Source organism: Pleurodeles waltl, chromosome 2_1 (genome assembly GCF_031143425.1).
Source record: "Pleurodeles waltl isolate 20211129_DDA chromosome 2_1, aPleWal1.hap1.20221129, whole genome shotgun sequence".
Taxonomy (NCBI): Eukaryota; Metazoa; Chordata; class Amphibia; order Caudata; family Salamandridae; genus Pleurodeles; species Pleurodeles waltl.
Window position 1 is genome coordinate 24,264,339 of NC_090438.1, and position 16,360 is coordinate 24,280,698.

At 46.4% G+C, this 16,360-nt stretch overlaps 1 protein-coding gene across 1 annotated transcript in view; it reads right to left on the reverse strand.

Annotated features, from left to right (window-relative positions):
• The window catches only part of LOC138258172 (nicotinamide N-methyltransferase-like), a 99,102-nt gene that overhangs the window by 19,512 nt on the left and 63,230 nt on the right, over window positions 1-16,360 (reverse strand). Inside the window, exon 2 of the mRNA XM_069205922.1 lies at window positions 9,439-9,646. Within this exon, the coding sequence (XP_069062023.1) occupies window positions 9,439-9,646 (208 nt within the window). The remainder of the gene's footprint in view (window positions 1-9,438; window positions 9,647-16,360) is intronic.

Genomic DNA, 16,360 nt, shown 5'->3' on the forward strand with positions numbered 1-16,360 from the left:
GTGACACATACAACTAAAACAACATATATACAGTGAAAAATGGGGGTAACATGCCAGGCAAGATGGTACTTTCCTACAGGTGCCACCTGTCTTGCCACTGGCTTGACAGGTTCCACAGGACTTACAAAATTCCTTTGTGTCCTCTGACATTCTAGGCCAATGAAACAAGGGGACTACCCTGTCCCAAGTTTTCATTTGCCCCAAATGTCCAGCTAAGGGAATGTCGTGGGCAAGAATTAGGAGGAACTTTCTGTATTCCTGAGGAATCACCAATCTCCTGGCAGCTCCAGGTTTTGGATCCCTTGCTTCAGTATACAAAAGGTTGTCCTCCCAGTAAACTCTGTGAGAGTCACTGACATCCTCATGTTATGACTCAGTCGTTCCATTTCCAGGGGGCACTGTAAGCGGACTGTCAGAAGCCTGGGAATCACCTTGAACACCTATCTAGAGTCCCTTGCTGACCCCTGTTTGTTTCTCTTTTCTCTATGGTACACTTGTATAGTACTACATTTGCTTCTTGGGACTGCAAATCCCATAATGCACAGCTTGGTAGTCAGGAAAACCCGGATTCTGTTTCCCATTGTTTTCAATAGGAGAAGTCCAGTTGCTCCTTTTCACTCGATCCTCTCCTCCAGGACTTGCAAGTGTCCGAAACTACACACACCTGAAACCTGTCCTGTGCAGCCCAGCTTGGAACTGCTTATAAGCAGCCATTTCCTCAAGCTCCCTGTCGTGCATCGGACTTCAATTCCTTTGTGTTACAGACCCCTTGTCGGATGGTGTTGCAGTTTTGTTCCTGTTCTGTTCCAGCCTGATCCTGTTTCCTGTTTCTCTGCCCTGCTCCTGATTGTTCCAGCCAGAGTCTGCTCCCTACTTCTTAGTCTTGTACCTGTTTGTTTCTTCCAAAGCCTGCTCCCTGTTTCTCTGCCCTGCTCCTGCCTTGTTTCAGCCTGAACCTTCTCTCTGTTTCCCAGTCCTGTTTACTGCTCATTTCCTACTCCCTGTATTCCAGTCCTGTCCTTGCCTGTTCCAGCCAGAGCCTGTTCTCAGTTTCCCAGTCCTGTCTCTGTCTGTCCCAGCCAGAAGTTTGCGCCCTGTTTTCAAGTCCTAGACCCGCCTTTGCTTCAGCCTGAGCCTGTTCCTAGTTCTTGCCTCTGCCTCTTTGTTTGTTCCCTTCTGTTTCTGTTTCTTCTTGGTTCTTTGTGTCTGGTAAGTGTTCTATCAGTCTTCACCTGTGTATACGTGTCCTCCTGTGTACTGGGGTTGGCTCCTGGTTTCCAGGAGGCAATTCCAGCCCCCATCCTTGTCCAGTGTTATACGTTGTATTTCGTCCCTAACAGTGACAGTGTGCTATTGCTGTTTTCTCAGGAATCGCCACTGTGTTTCCAGCTGGACCCACAAGAGCGTGTCCTGTGTATGTAAGTACTATCCTTGTTTGTGCTCTAGGGTCCAGAGACAGAATCACTTCTGCTGCCTCCTTTCTATGGGGCTGGCAGGGTGACTATCTGTAAGAGCAAACTGCACAGAGGCATTGAGATTCCCTGTCACTGTGGGAGGTTCTGCGCCTTACTCTGTGTACAACCCCAGCGTGTTTGTCCACTGGTAATCCGTTTCCTGTTTGTTCACACAAGGGTTGCTCTGCTTTTACTTTCCTGTTTCCTGGGCCTATCCATAGCTGTCCTTTCTGTGTATGCCTTTAGCTGCTCCTCTGCCCCAGTGTACTACCTCTTTAGGATATTCGGTGACCTCAAGGGGTGTCCCAACCAAAGTCCTGATCAGACCCGCCCGAAACCGTGACACCCCATTTGCTTGTTTGACAGCTTGCTCTCTTAGACCCTCTAGTGTGGGACAGGTATGCTGTGCCACACTCAGCTCCTCCCTGGCAGGCCCCCCTTCACCCAAAAGCTCAGCAGTGTCTGCTTCCAGCTCCTCTGGTGTAGGTTCTGCACAGGGTGGAAATTCTTCTTTCTCAGAATTAGAATCCACTGTAGAGGGAGGGATAGTAGGTAGTGTTTTACCTTTACTAACCCTAGCTTTAGGGAGCACTTGGTCCATTCTTCCAGAATCCAAGTTACCCTGTCCTTTTTGCTTTTTGGCCTGAGCCCTGGTCAAAGCAAAAATATGCCCTGGAATGCCCAGCATTGCTGCATGAGCCTCCAACTCCACTTCTGCCCAAGCTGATGTCTCTAAATCATTCCCTAATAGACAGTCTACAGGTAAATCTGAGGCAACCACAACTTTCTTTGGGCCAGTAACCCCCCCCCCAGTTGAGATTCACAACAGCCATGGGGTGGCTAAGGGTGTTGTTATGAGCATCGGTTACTTGGTACTGGTGACCAAGTAGGTGTTGTTCAGGGTGGACCAGTTTCTCTATTACCATTGTAACACTGGCTCCTGTGTCCCTGTAGGCCTGAACCTCAACACCATTTATTAGGGGTAGTTGCTTGTACTTATCCATATTAAGGGGACAAGCAACCAAGGTGGCCAAATCAATGGCCCCCTCAGAGACTAACACAGCCTCTGTGGTCTCCCTAACAAGACCAACCCCAACTAAGTTACCAAAAGTGAGCCCAGCTACTCCCTTGGATTGGCTATTAGTAGGTTTGCTCCCACCACCACTGCTATTACTAGGGGCACTAGGTGTAGCAGCAGGGGTTGTAGTGGTAGGAGGCTTGATGCTTTTCTTTGGACAACTGGGATATGTTGTCCAATGACCTTTTATTTTACATAAATAGCACCATGGTTTCTTTTCTTTGTTTTGATTTGAAGAGGATTTGGGCCCACCACCCCCACCAGAGTGTTTTTGTGGGCCTGATGAAGACTCATTTTTAGATTTGTCCCCAACCTGGTCAGAAGACTTACCATCCTTCTTCTTGCCATCCTTGTCACCCCCTGTATGAACTTTTCTGTTCACCCTTGTTCTGACCCATTTGTCTGCCTTCTTTCACAGTTCTTGGGGAGAGGTCAGATCAGAGTCTACTAGGTACTGGTGTAACAAATCAGACACACAATTATTAAGTATATGCTCTCTCAGGATTAAGTTATACAGGCTTTCATAGTCAGAAACTTTACTGCCATGTAACCACCCCTCCAAGGCCTTCACTGAATGGTCAACAAAGTCTACTCAGTCTTGTGAAGACTCCTTTTTGGTTTCTCTGAACTTCATCCTGTACTGTTCAGTTGTTAAGCCATAACCATCTAGGAGTGCATTCTTAAGAACTGTAAAATTATTGGCATCACTTTCCTTTACAGTAAGGAGCCTATCCCTACCCTTTCCACTGAAAGATAGCCATAGGATAGCAGCCCACTGCCTTTGAGGGACCTCCTGTACAACACAGGCCCTCTCAACTGCAGCAAACCACTTGTTAATATCATCCCCCTCCTTGTAAGGGGGAACTATCTTGTGTAGATTCCTAGAATCATGCTCTTTTGCAGGATGACTATTTGGAATACTGCTGCTGCCACCATGGGGTCCTAACCCCAACCTCTGTCTTTCTTTTTCTAAATCAAAGGACTGTCTATCTGAATCCAGCTGTTGCTTCTTGAGCTTCAGCCTGGATTCCTCCACTCTCAATCTATTGAGCTCCCTTTCTAACACTCTGTCATCAGGGTGGGTGGGAGGGACATGCCTTGAAACAGAAGAATGGTGAGAATGAACAGAGGGAGACCTGTACCTAACAGATGGCACTCTAACATTCTGGCCTAAAGAAGTAACACTTCTACTATGATGAGAAGCAACACTATTACTGTGGTGTGAATTCACATTAGTACCAGCTATGCTAGGTGGCCTGCTAAGCGGCAGGTTGGCAAGATTCCCTCCCAAATCTTTTGCTAGGGGTGCCCCAGGATCAGATTGGGAACCATCAGCTAATTTCTCACCAGAAGTGCCAACTAAGGTCTTATCTTGTTCAATGAGCATATTAACCAACAGTTGTCTTGAGGGATTCTTCCCTACCCCTAAACCTCTATCTAAGCAGAGACTCCTTGCTTCCTTCCAGCTAAGGTTGTCATAAGCTATACTGGCCAGATCAAGAGTTTGGCCTGTACCAGACATGATAGAAAAGGTTTAAGGGACAGAATAAAAAAGAAAACGTTTTCAGAACTTTTTTTTTAAAGAACAGAAAAAAACTTTTTCAACTTTTTTAGAACTTTTAGAAAGTTTAGAGGTACTTTTCAGCACTTAGCAAAGAAGTGAGAGAAGAAAAGCAAAACTTGTTGGTTAGGTGTACATACACTGAACTTGTTTTGTATATTTTTCTCTTATGAAAAGTACAATATGACAAAGTGGTAAGTAGTTGCAAAGTACTTATCCCACCGCTGCACAACCAATGTAGGAGGCTGGACTGGCTTGTAGAGAGTACCAAGGGGTACTTACACCTTGCACCAGGCCCAGGTATCCCTTATTAGTGTAGAGGGGTGTCTAGCAGCTTAGGCTGATAGAAAAGGTAGCTTAGCAGAGCAGCTTAGGCTGAACTAGGAGGCGAGTGAAGCTCCTACAGTACCACTAGTGTCCCTTGCACAATATCATAAGAAAACACAATACACAGATATACTAAAAATAAAGGTACTTTATTTTTATGACAATATGCCAAAGTATCTCAGTGAGTACCCTCAGTATGAGGATAGCAAATATACACAAGATATATGTACACAATACCAAAATATGCAGTAATAGCAATAGAAAACAGTGCAAACAATGTATAGTCACAATAGAATGCAATGGGGGCACATAGAGATACGGGAAACACAAACCATATACTCTAGAAGTGGAATGCGAACCATGAATGGACCCCAAACCTATGTGACCTTGTAGAGGGTCGCTGGGACTGTAAGAAAACAGTAAGGGTTAAAAAAATAGCCCACCCCAAGACCCTGAAAAGTGGGTGCAAAGTGCACCTAAGTTCCCCAGAGAGCACAGAAGTCGTGATAGGGGAATTCTGCAAGAAAGACCAACACCAGCAATGCAACAATGATGGATTTCCTGACGAGAGTACCTCTGGAACAAGGGGACCAAGTCCAAGAGTCACAATCAAGTTGGGAGTGGGCAGATACCCAGGAAATGCCAGCTGTGGGTGCAAAGAAGCTGCCACTCGATGGTAGAAACTGTGGATTATGCAAGAACGACAAAGGCTAGAAACTTCCCCTTTGGAGGATGGATGTCCCATGTCGTGAAGAGTCGTGCAGAGGTGTTTTCGTGCAGAAAGACCGCAAACAAGCCTTGCTAGCTGCAAAGCTCGCGGTTAGGGTTTTTGGATGCTGCTGTGGCCCAGGAGGGACCAGGATGTCGCCAATTGCATGAGGAGACAGAGGTGGTATCCAGCAAGACAAAGAGCCCACTCAGAAGCAAGCAGCACCCGCAGAAGTGCCAGAACAGGCACTACGAAGTGAAGTGAACCGGAGCCCACCCGAAGTTGCACAAGAGGGTTCCACGAAGCCGGAAGACAACTCAGGGACAACTCAGGAGGTTGTGCAATGCAGGTTAGAGTGCCGGGGACCCAGGCTTGGCTGTGCACAAAGGAAATCCTCGAAGAGTGCACAGGAGCCGGAGTAGCTGCAAAACACGCGGTTCCCAGCAATGCTGTCTAGCGTGGGGAAGCAAGGACTTACCTCCACCAAACTTGGACTGAAGAGTCACTGGACTGTGGGAGTCACTTGGACAGAGTTGCTGAGTTAAAGGGACCTCGATCGTCATGCTTGTGAGAAAGTAGCCTCTTTCTAGCCTTGTTACCCCCACTTTTGGCCTGTTTGTGAGTGTATGTCAGGATGTTTGTCACTGTTTTCACTGTCTCACTGTGATCCTGATGGCTAGGCCCCAGTGCTCATAGTGAAAACACTATGTTTTCAGTATGTTTGTTATGTGTCACTGGGAGCCTGCTAGTCAGGACCCCAGTGCTCATAAGGTTGTGGCCTATATGTATGTGTCACTGGGACCCTGTCACACAGGGCCCCAGTGCTCATAGGGTGCATGTATGTCTTCCCTGTGTGGTGCCTAACTGTCTCACTGAGGCTCCGCTAACCAGAACCTCAGTGGTTATGCTCTCTCATTACTGTTAAAATTGTCACTAACAGGCTAGTGACCAATTTTACCAATTCACATTGGCTTACTGGAACACCCTTATAATTCCCTAGTATATGGTACTAAGGTACCCAGGGTATTGGGGTTCCAGGAGATTCCTATGGGCTGCAGCATTTCTTTTGCCACCCATAGGGAGCTCTGACAATTCTTACACAGGCCTGCCACTGCAGCCTGAGTGAAATAACGTCCACGTTATTTCACAGCCATTATACACTGCACTTAAATAACTTATAAGTCACCTATATGTCTAACCTTTACCTGGTAAAGGTTGGGTGCAAAGTTACTTTGTGTGAGGGCACCCTGGCACTAGCCAAGGTGCCCCCACATTGTTCAGAGCCAATTCCCTGAACTTTGTGAGTGCGGGGACACCATTACACGCGTGCACTACATATAGGTCACTACCTATATGTAGCTTCACAATGGTAACTCCGAATATGGCCATGTAACATGTCTATGATCATGGAATTGCCCCCTCTATGCCATCCTGGCATTGTTGGTACAATTCCATGATCCCAGTGGTCTGTAGCACAAACTGCCCTTCCTGGGGTTTCACTGCAGCTGCTGCTGCTGCCAACCCCTCAGACAGGCATCTGCCCTCCTGGGGTCCAGCCAGGCCTGGCCCAGGATGGCAGAACAAAGAACTTCCTCTGAGAGAGGGTGTGACACCCTCTCCCTTTGGAAAATGGTGTGAAGGCAGGGGAGGAGTAGCCTCCCCCAGCCTCTGGAAATGCTTTGTTGGGCACAGAGGTGCCCAATTCTGCATAAGCCAGTCTACACCGGTTCAGGGACCCCTTAGCCCTGCTCTGGCGCGAAACTGGACAAAGGAAAGGGGAGTGACCACTCCCCTGACCTGCACCTCCCCTGGGAGGTGTCCAGAGCTCCTCCAGTGTGCTCCAGACCTCTGCCATCTTGGAAACAGAGGTGCTGCTGGCACACTGGACTGCTCTGAGTGGCCAGTGCCACCAGGTGACGTCAGAGACTCCTGCTGATAGGCTCCTTCAGGTGTTAGTAGCCTATCCTCTCTCCTAGGTAGCCAAACCCTCTTTTCTGGCTATTTAGGGTCTCTGTCTCTGGGGAAACTTTAGATAACGAATGCAAGAGCTCAGCCGAGTTCCTCTGCATCTCTCTCTTCACCTTCTGATAAGGAATCGACTGCTGACCGCGCTGGAAGCCTTGTTTGAGATTTAATTATTTTCTATCTGCAGATTGGGTGAACGTGTGTTTATCAAAGAGTTTTTTTTTGTAATTTCAGCTCTAACGTTCGAATGGTTGTACAGGTGAGGCTCATCCCTTTCCACCAATTGTATCCATGAAGAGGCACCTTTAGCATTGAATATGGACAGAACAAAGGCCAATCTACTGCCCATCTTCAAAGTAAGCTACTTGCACATAAAATGCTCCTGCCACTGATTCCAAATGATGGCAAATTTAGCAAGGTCTCCATAAAGTCATTCTGGGGGCGCTACGGTACCGTGTGAGGGGTAATTACTTGTACCATAGGGGTTAGATGTATCCCTCCAGTAGCGCCTTGTGCTTTCAATGGAGTAGGAAGTGGACTTGGATGAATAAAAGTAGGTGGTTTAAGTTTACATTTAGGCCTGGTACCTCCAACAGTAGTTTGTTTCTTTCTATGACTAGTACAACTAAGATGTATCTGATTCTCATTTAATATTTGTGACAATTGCTGTCTTTCTTTCTGGAATTATTGCATAGTCTGGCGTAAATCTTTAGTTTCAGTCTGTAAAGCCACTGAAAGGTTAACTGTATCTTCCAATGACGGATTCATGGAATCCATCTCTCTCCGACAGGATGAATATGTGGGCCTGCTATTTTATAACTCTTAGCACTAACATATTCTTTAGTTTTATCTTCAGGTTGTGCAATCATGCGATGCATATACTAGTTCCCTGTGCCACCCACCCATGGACTCCAGCAGAGCCCTGAAGAAACAGGAGAAACAGATAAAAAGGAAATAATGTCCTCAGCTACCAGGACTCTTGGAGCGCTCAAAATAAAATAAATAATTAGTATAATGTTTGGGGAGGCAAAGTTTAACCAAATACGATTATCATCCAATGTTGCGTTTATTTTACTATGGGTTTTCCCCTTTCCTTCTAGATGTTGGTCTTTTTGACAAAATGTACCTGTGCATGGAGATTCCCTAGAAATTCAAAAGAATATGTTACTAAATGAATCTGGGAAAATGTGGTAAGAGGTATAACTTCCTTATTGAACCCTCCTATCACCTATTTTGTCACATAGGAGGAGCAGTACCACTTTAGAGACAACCAGGGAATTATAATCTCATTCTATCATAACATTCAGTGAGCAATAATTTGCTGGAATTTGCATAGGACACCAACTGTCTCGTAGTAGTCTTTTAGGGCTACAGTATTGTCAAACCATCAGATACCACTTTCCTATACTTCAATGAAGTCTTTTTATGTTTTCTGGAACTTCCGAAACCTGTATGGAGCGCCGAATGAGCGTGGAAAAAAGGAACAAGCGCCCGTGCTCCCCGTGAGGCAGGAGAGAGGCACTACAATTAACCACCTTAAACTCAGTTGTTTTGTCAGCAAATAAGAAGAACAAATAAAAGGATTTAGCAACAAAATCATAAGCAAGTTAGATATCCATGAATTCCAGGCAAATTGGGGAGGAGTGGGGAGGCACACATACATGCGCACTCACATACACCCATGCATTCACATGCAGAAACACACTCACATTCATTCACAACACTTACTCATAAATAAACATACATTCATACAGACATGCACCCACCAAACAGTTAAAGTAAAAAAAAACACTTGCCTGCCCTTAGATCAGCCAATGAGGCTTAAATATGAAGTGCTCAGGTACAGGGCTATCACTGACTCTCTCCCTTGTCAGGAGGCTGAGGGCCTAAAGGCCTTTGCTGAGTTGAGGACCTATGACCTCCTAAGCCCAGCAAAGGTCAGCTCAGGCAGGCAGGAGCCTGCACATTTAGCCCATGCCTCGCTCCTTGCTGTCTGACCTGAAAGTAAAGAGTGACCTTTGCTCAGCCTGACAGAGACTCATTATATCTGAAGGGTGTGGGACTGGTCCCTCCGCCCTTAAAGATGGGCAACTGCTGCTTACTGGCATGGGTTATATCCCTGACATGCCTGATCACTAAAGCCACAAGGACGCAGTCTTCCGGGGGTCGGTGTAAGTGCCCAGAGCACCGGATGTGGCTGAAGAAACAGTCCGCGTCCTATGTGCTTCTTCATTTCCTGGTCGCAGCACACCAATGGAGGGGTTGTAGCAGCCGTGACAGTTATACAAAGAGGGTCTGAACAGCAAAACAAGTAGGACAGTTTAATTCACAGTAGAATCCTTACCCACTGCCATGCAATTCACAAATCATCTTTGCAGCATCACTCCAGTCGAGGGCATCAGGTACACTCTTCAGCCAATTCTTTATCTCTTGGATGGATTTGTCAGTTGGACAAGCAAAGTTGATCTCATTGAAATATTCACAGAGTGGGAGAGTGTAAAAGATGACGGGGCCAAAGGAAAGTCCAAGCACTGTGTCTCCTCTAACATCACCTGTTTAGAAAAATACTCATACTTAAGTGAGATTAAACTATAAAATGTTACGTCTTCCTCATCAGCAAACAAGAATAAATAGACATGCCTAATACGGCCATCATTATCATTTTTATGTTACATGATGTGATCTCATTGTGTATGAAGAGTTTACAGTATTCTGGCCTCTTCTTTCAGCCTCATAATCTCCTAGATCTGTGTTGTGTTGGACAGTCCCTTTTTTGGGCTGCAGCTGTAGTGCCTGGAAGTATGAAGATCATCCCTTCAACGCATGCATTTCAGCTTTGCTCTTCGGTGGTGAAGGGTGGGTTTTGGTTCTTCGACCAGCCCACACCTCTCGTGTACTATAAGTATTTCTGGTGTATCCAATGAAGTTGTTTACATTTCAGTGTTTGTTTTGCTGCCTTGTAACACTGAATGAGGGATGGTGGATGTATTCTTGACAGTGGTAGCTTTAATGGGGTTAGGGCAATGAGAGGATGGCCTTATAGCAGAGAGAGTTTTTATTAGGGCAGATTTAGTGCTCATTTTTAAAAGAAGTTCACACATCTGTAGATTTTCAGGTTTGGTTTTCTTGTAGAAAAAATAGTTACTATTGGGAGAGAGAGCTAAAGCTTTTTTATATTGTATCTGAAGAAATAGGTGAGGCCGCCACAGCCTTCTTGCTCACTTGGGTGAAGGATGGAGGGCATTGTGGAGTTCTAGAAGATGTCAGACAGCTTCCTAGATTTTATTTTTAGTCGTACTGATTTCTCTTTTGAAAAAATCTCATATAACAGGGAGAAAGAAACCAGAACGTGGTCATACCAGTCTGCCTTCTGCTAATGAGGAGAGTGAGGATAGATATTTTTCTCATGGGTAGGATTACCAGAGAATTTGAGGAAAGTGTATCTGTAGTTGCAATAATCTTGCTGAAAAATGTGTTCCTCCATTGGCACAGACTATTACAGGTGAGGCCATAGTAAACCTCTGCAAATTGGTTTGGGGCTATCATTATGATGATGAAACTCATGTCATGGGGAACTTTGAAATATTTTCCATAATTCCAGATTTCCAGTGCAATGACTGCATACTAAAAGCACACTGTTGCCAACAAAGAAATAAACAGCATTAAGAGACTTGTAATTAAAAATGTAAACAATGCTTGATTTGACTACAACAAAAATAATAACCCTGGAGCAGTCCACATGTTCCTGCCCTTATTGAAATTTCTCAAGCCAAACTTACATCAGCCTGTGCATGTCAGTGTGGCCAGCATCATTACCATGAAAGAAATAATACTGCTTGAGTGAGATAGAAAACATGTGCACATTTCATACATTTAGTAAGCATTTCTCACCAAAGGGTATCTATCACTGTAGGAGGCTGGACTGGCTTGTAGTGAGTACCAAGGGGTACTTGCACCTTGCACCAGGCCCAGTTATCCCTTATTAGTGTATAGGGTGTCTAGCAGCTTAGGCTGATAGATAATGGTAGCTTAGCAGAGCAGCTTAGGCTGAACTAGGAGACGTGTGAAGCTACTACAGTACCACTTAGTGTCATATGCACAATATCATAAGAAAACACAATACACAGTTATACTAAAAATAAAGGTACTTTATTTTTATGACAATATGCCAAAGTATCTTAGAGTGTACCCTCAGTGAGAGGATAGGAAATATACACAAGATATATATACACAATAGCAAAAATATGCAGTATAGTCTTAGAAAACAGTGCAAACAATGTATAGTTACAATAGGATGCAATGGGGAAACATAGGGATAGGGGCAACACAAACCATATACTCCAGAAGTGGAATGCGAACCACGAATGGACCCCAAACCTATGTGACCTTGTAGAGGGTCGCTGGGACTATTAGAAAATAGTGAGAGTTAGGAAAATAACCCTCCCCAAGACCCTGAAAAGTGAGTGCAAAGTGCACTAAAGTTCCCCTAAGGACAAAAGAGTCGTGTTAGGGGAATAAGGCAGGAAAGACACAAACCAGCAATGCAACAACTGTGGATTTCCAATCTAGGGTACCTGTGGAACAAGGGGACCAAGTCCAAAAGTCACAAGCAAGTCGGAGATGGGCAGATGCCCAGGAAATGCCAGCTGCGGGTGCAAAGAAGCTTCGACTGGACAGAAGAAGCTGAGGTTTCTGCAGGAACGAAAAGGGCTAGAGACTTCCCCTTTGGTGGACGGACCCACTCGCCTTGGAGAGTCGTGCAGAAGTGTTTTCCCGCCGGAAGGACGCCAACAAGCCTTGCTACACGCAAATCGTGTGTTTGGCGTTTTTGGACGCTGCTGGGGCCCAGGAGGGACCAGGAGGTCGCAAATTGGACCTGAAGAGAGAGGGGACGTCGACCAAGACAAAGAGCCCTCACTAAAGCAGGTAGCTCCCGGAGAAGTGCCAGAAACAGGCACTACGAGGATGCGTGAAACAGTGCTCGCCGAAGTTGCACAAAGGAGTCCCACGTCGCCGGAGACCAACTTAGAAAGTCGTGCAATGCAGGTTAGAGTGCCGTGGACCCAGGCTTGGCTGTGCACAAAGGATTTCCGCCGGAAGTGCACAGGGGCCGGAGTAGCTTGCAAAGTCGCGGTTCCCAGCAATGCAGCCCAGCGAGGTGAGGCAAGGACTTACCTCCACCAAACTTGGGCTGAAGAGTCACTGGACTGTGGGGGTCACTTGGACAGCGTCGCTGGATTCGAGGGACCTCGCTCGTCGTGCTGAGAGGAGACCCAAGGGACCGGTAATGCAGCTTTTTGGTGCCTGCGGTTGCAGGGGGAAGATTCCGTCGACCCACGGGAGATTTCTTCGGAGCTTCTGGTGCAGAGAGGAGGCAGACTACCCCCACAGCATGCACAAACAGGAAAACAGTCGAGAAGGCGGCAGGATCAGCGTTACAGAGTTGCAGTAGTCGTCTTTGCTACTATGTTGCAGGTTTGCAGGCTTCCAGCGCGGTCAGCGGTCGATTCCTTATCAGAAGGTGAAGAGGGAGATGCAGAGGAACTCGGCTGAGCTCATGCATTCGTTATCTAAAGTTTCCCCAGAGACAGAGACCCTAAATAGCCAGAAAAGAGGGTTTGGCTACCTAGGAGAGAGGAAAGGCTTCTAACACCTGAAGGAGCCTATCAGCAGGAGTCTCTGACGTCACCTGGTGGCACTGGCCACTCAGAGCAGTCCAGTGTGCCAGCAGCACCTCTGTTTCCAAGATGGCAGAGGTCTGGAGCACACTGGAGGAGCTCTGGACACCTCCCAGGGGAGGTGCAGGTCAGGGGAGTGGTCACTCCCCTTTCCTTTGTCCAGTTTCGCGCCAGAGCAGGGGCTAAGGGGTCCCTGAACCGGTGTAGACTGGCTTATGCAGAATTGGGCACATCTGTGCCCAACAAAGCATTTCCAGAGGCTGGGGGAGGCTACTCCTCCCCTGCCTTCACACCATTTTCCAAAGGGAGAGGGTGTCACACCCTCTCTCAGAGGAAGTTCTTTGTTCTGCCATCCTGGGCCAGGCCTGGCTGGACCCCAGGAGGGCAGCTGCCTGTCTGAGGGGTTGGCAGCAGCAGCAGCTGCAGTGAAACCCCAGGAAGGGCAGTCTGGCAGTACCAGGGTCTGTGCTACAGACCACTGGGATCATGGAATTGTACCAACAATGCCAGGATGGCATAGAGGGGGCAATTCCATGATCATAGACATGTTACATGGCCATATTCGGAGTTACCATGGTGAAGCTACATATAGGTTGTGACCTATATGTAGTGCACGCGTGTAATGGTGTCCCCGCACTCACAAAGTTCAGTGAATTGGCTCTGAACAATGTGGGGGCACCTTGGCTAGTGCCAGGGTGCCCTCACACTAAGTAACTTTGCACCTAACCTTTACCAGGTAAAGGTTAGACATATAGGTGACTTATAAGTTACTTAAGTGCAGTGTAAAATGGCTGTGAAATAACGTGGACGTTATTTCACTCAGGCTGCAGTGGCAGGCCTGTGTAAGAATTGTCAGAGCTCCCTATGGGTGGCAAAAGAAATGCTGCAGCCCATAGGGATCTCCTGGAACCCCAATACCCTGGGTACCTTAGTACCATATACTAGGGAATTATAAGGGTGTTCCAGTAAGCCAATGTGAATTGGTAAAATTGGTCACTAGCCTGTTAGTGACAATTTAAAAGTAATGAGAGAGCATAACCACTGAGGTTCTGGTTAGCAGAGCCTCAGTGAGACAGTTAGGCACCACACAGGGAACATATACATGCACACCTATGAGCACTGGGGCCCTGTGTGACAGGGTCCCAGTGACACATACATATAGGCCACAAACCTATGAGCACTGGGGTCCTGACCAGCAGGATCCCAGTGACACATAACAACCATACTGAAAACATAGTGTTTTCACTATGAGCACTGAGGCCTGGCTATCAGGATCCCAGTGAGACAGTGAAAACAGTGACAAACACCCTGACATGCACTCACAAACAGGCCAAAAGTGGGGGTAACAAGGCTAGGAAGAGGCTACCTTCTCACAATCACAAAGTTCCCTTCATAGCTCTCAGCCACCATCATCAAAGTTCTCATGTCTTTGGATATACAATGCATATTGCAGATGAATAGAACATATGTGTTTCATTTGCAAGGAAAACCTGCTACTCCAAAGGAGTATGCTTCAGGTGGAGATGAAAGATATACTTTTATAACTCAAGTGTACAGCGCACGTATATCAAATGTATCCACATTATTGACATGGACAGTCCTATCATTCCCACACTGGTACTTCACATGGAAATAGAAAGCATACTTTTGTCATTCTTATATAAATGTCATATGTTTAATGGATGTCTCTCCACAACTAGTGCTTTAATCATTTTGCTCTCACTAAAAATGATAAAATGTTATTCATAAAAATTAATGTGTCAAATAAATAGCATGTACTTCAATTGCATCACGCCTATATTCTCTCAAAGGAAATTATGGCCCAGATTTATACTTTTTCATGCAAAACTGTGCTAATGCAGGTTTGCATGAAAAAGTTTACCGCTGGCTAGCACCATTCCAAGACGATGGCCGGGCGCATATTTATGTATATGACGGTAGCCGGCGGTAAGGCCTGGCTAGCATCATCAATAAGGACACTAGCTGGGTGGGGGAGGTTTAGGGGGAACAGGAGGTTGTGCCTCAAAGATGACCCTAGCATTGGCAGAGGCATGAAAATGCCTCTAACCGGACTAGTGTCATTTTTTGACGTAAAACCCCCATGGACATGTCTTAGTAAAGACAGGAGTCATGCCCACCACCCCAATGGCCATGCCCAGGGGACACATGTCCCCTGGGCATGGGGCCATTGGTCCCAGTGCCATGTAGGGGGACCCAAGTTAGGCCCCCCTATGGCACTTAAAAAAAAAACGTACCTGTACTTACCTTACTTATCTGGGATGGGGTCCCCTCTGGTGTGGGTGGGGGTGTCCCTGGGGCTAGGGAAGGGCACCTTTGGGCACTCCATGGTCTCTGACCGTGGAAATAGGCTCACAGGTCCCCTAACGCCTGCCCTGACCCAGGTGTTAAATAATGGTGCTAAGCAAGCTTAGCTCCATCCTTTAAGGCCCTCTTCCCCCGTGCTTGATTTTAGCACTAGGGGATAAATATGGTGCTAAGGCCATATTGTTATTTTTTGCCTGGGAATGCCTACCTTGCATCCCGTTGACGCTAGCAAAAAATGACTTTAACTCCAAAACTTTGGTGCTAGACGGGTCTAGCACCAAAGTATAATTTTGGAGTTCATTTTGCACTGAATTTCTCTAAAACTAATTATGCAAATTCGGCGCAAATCAAGTATAAATTTGGACCTTTGTTTCTATTCTTTGCTTTTTTTCATCATTCAACATTTAATAATGTTGTCTTGTTTGTGTATGTATGTATCTGTTCCCTTTCCATCTGATGATAATTGGGTTATGTATGTGTAATACTAAGGCTCAAGGCCAGGTCTTTTACACCTAACCTAACCACCCACTACTAAATTTCTGGCTGTGCTGCACATGCTGGCATCTGGATCCTTTCAGACAACTGAAGCACGAATGGGTGGTATCTCACAACCACCCTTCTCTGCCTTCCTGCCAACTGTACTGGCTGCTAACATCGGCCTCACTCCCCGCCACATCCTGTTCCCCAACACCCAGCCACTGCAGAAGGAGACCAAACAGGGATTCAATCAACTCACTAAATTCCTGCATGTCCTGGGTGCAATGGGCTGCACACTTGTGCAACTCGTCCCTTCTGCTGCAACAGAACATCTGTACAGGAACAGGAAGCACACGAATTCCATCAATATGGAGGCCGTTGTGGACCATCGGGGGCTATTCACCAACATCTTAGCAAAATATCCTGCCAGCGTGCATAACACCTTCATCTTCAAGCACTCTATAATTAACCAACGCTTCTAGGACGGACATTGTGGCAATGGCCTACTCGTAAGTAAACAAGCAGCAACTACATAACACATACAACAAACAAGACATATGGGGCAAACAATGCACACACCACACATGAAAAAGGAATCATGGATGACCACTGATCAACACATATGCATCTTGCATCACTCCACACATCCAATGCACATCACCATCACATACGACTACAGGTACAAGCCCCAAGCACCACCGGACTGTCACTTTTAATGATGCTCGGATAGGGCAATGCAAGCTCTGCATTTACAAGGTGGTATTCAGCTACGTTTTTGTCTCAAAT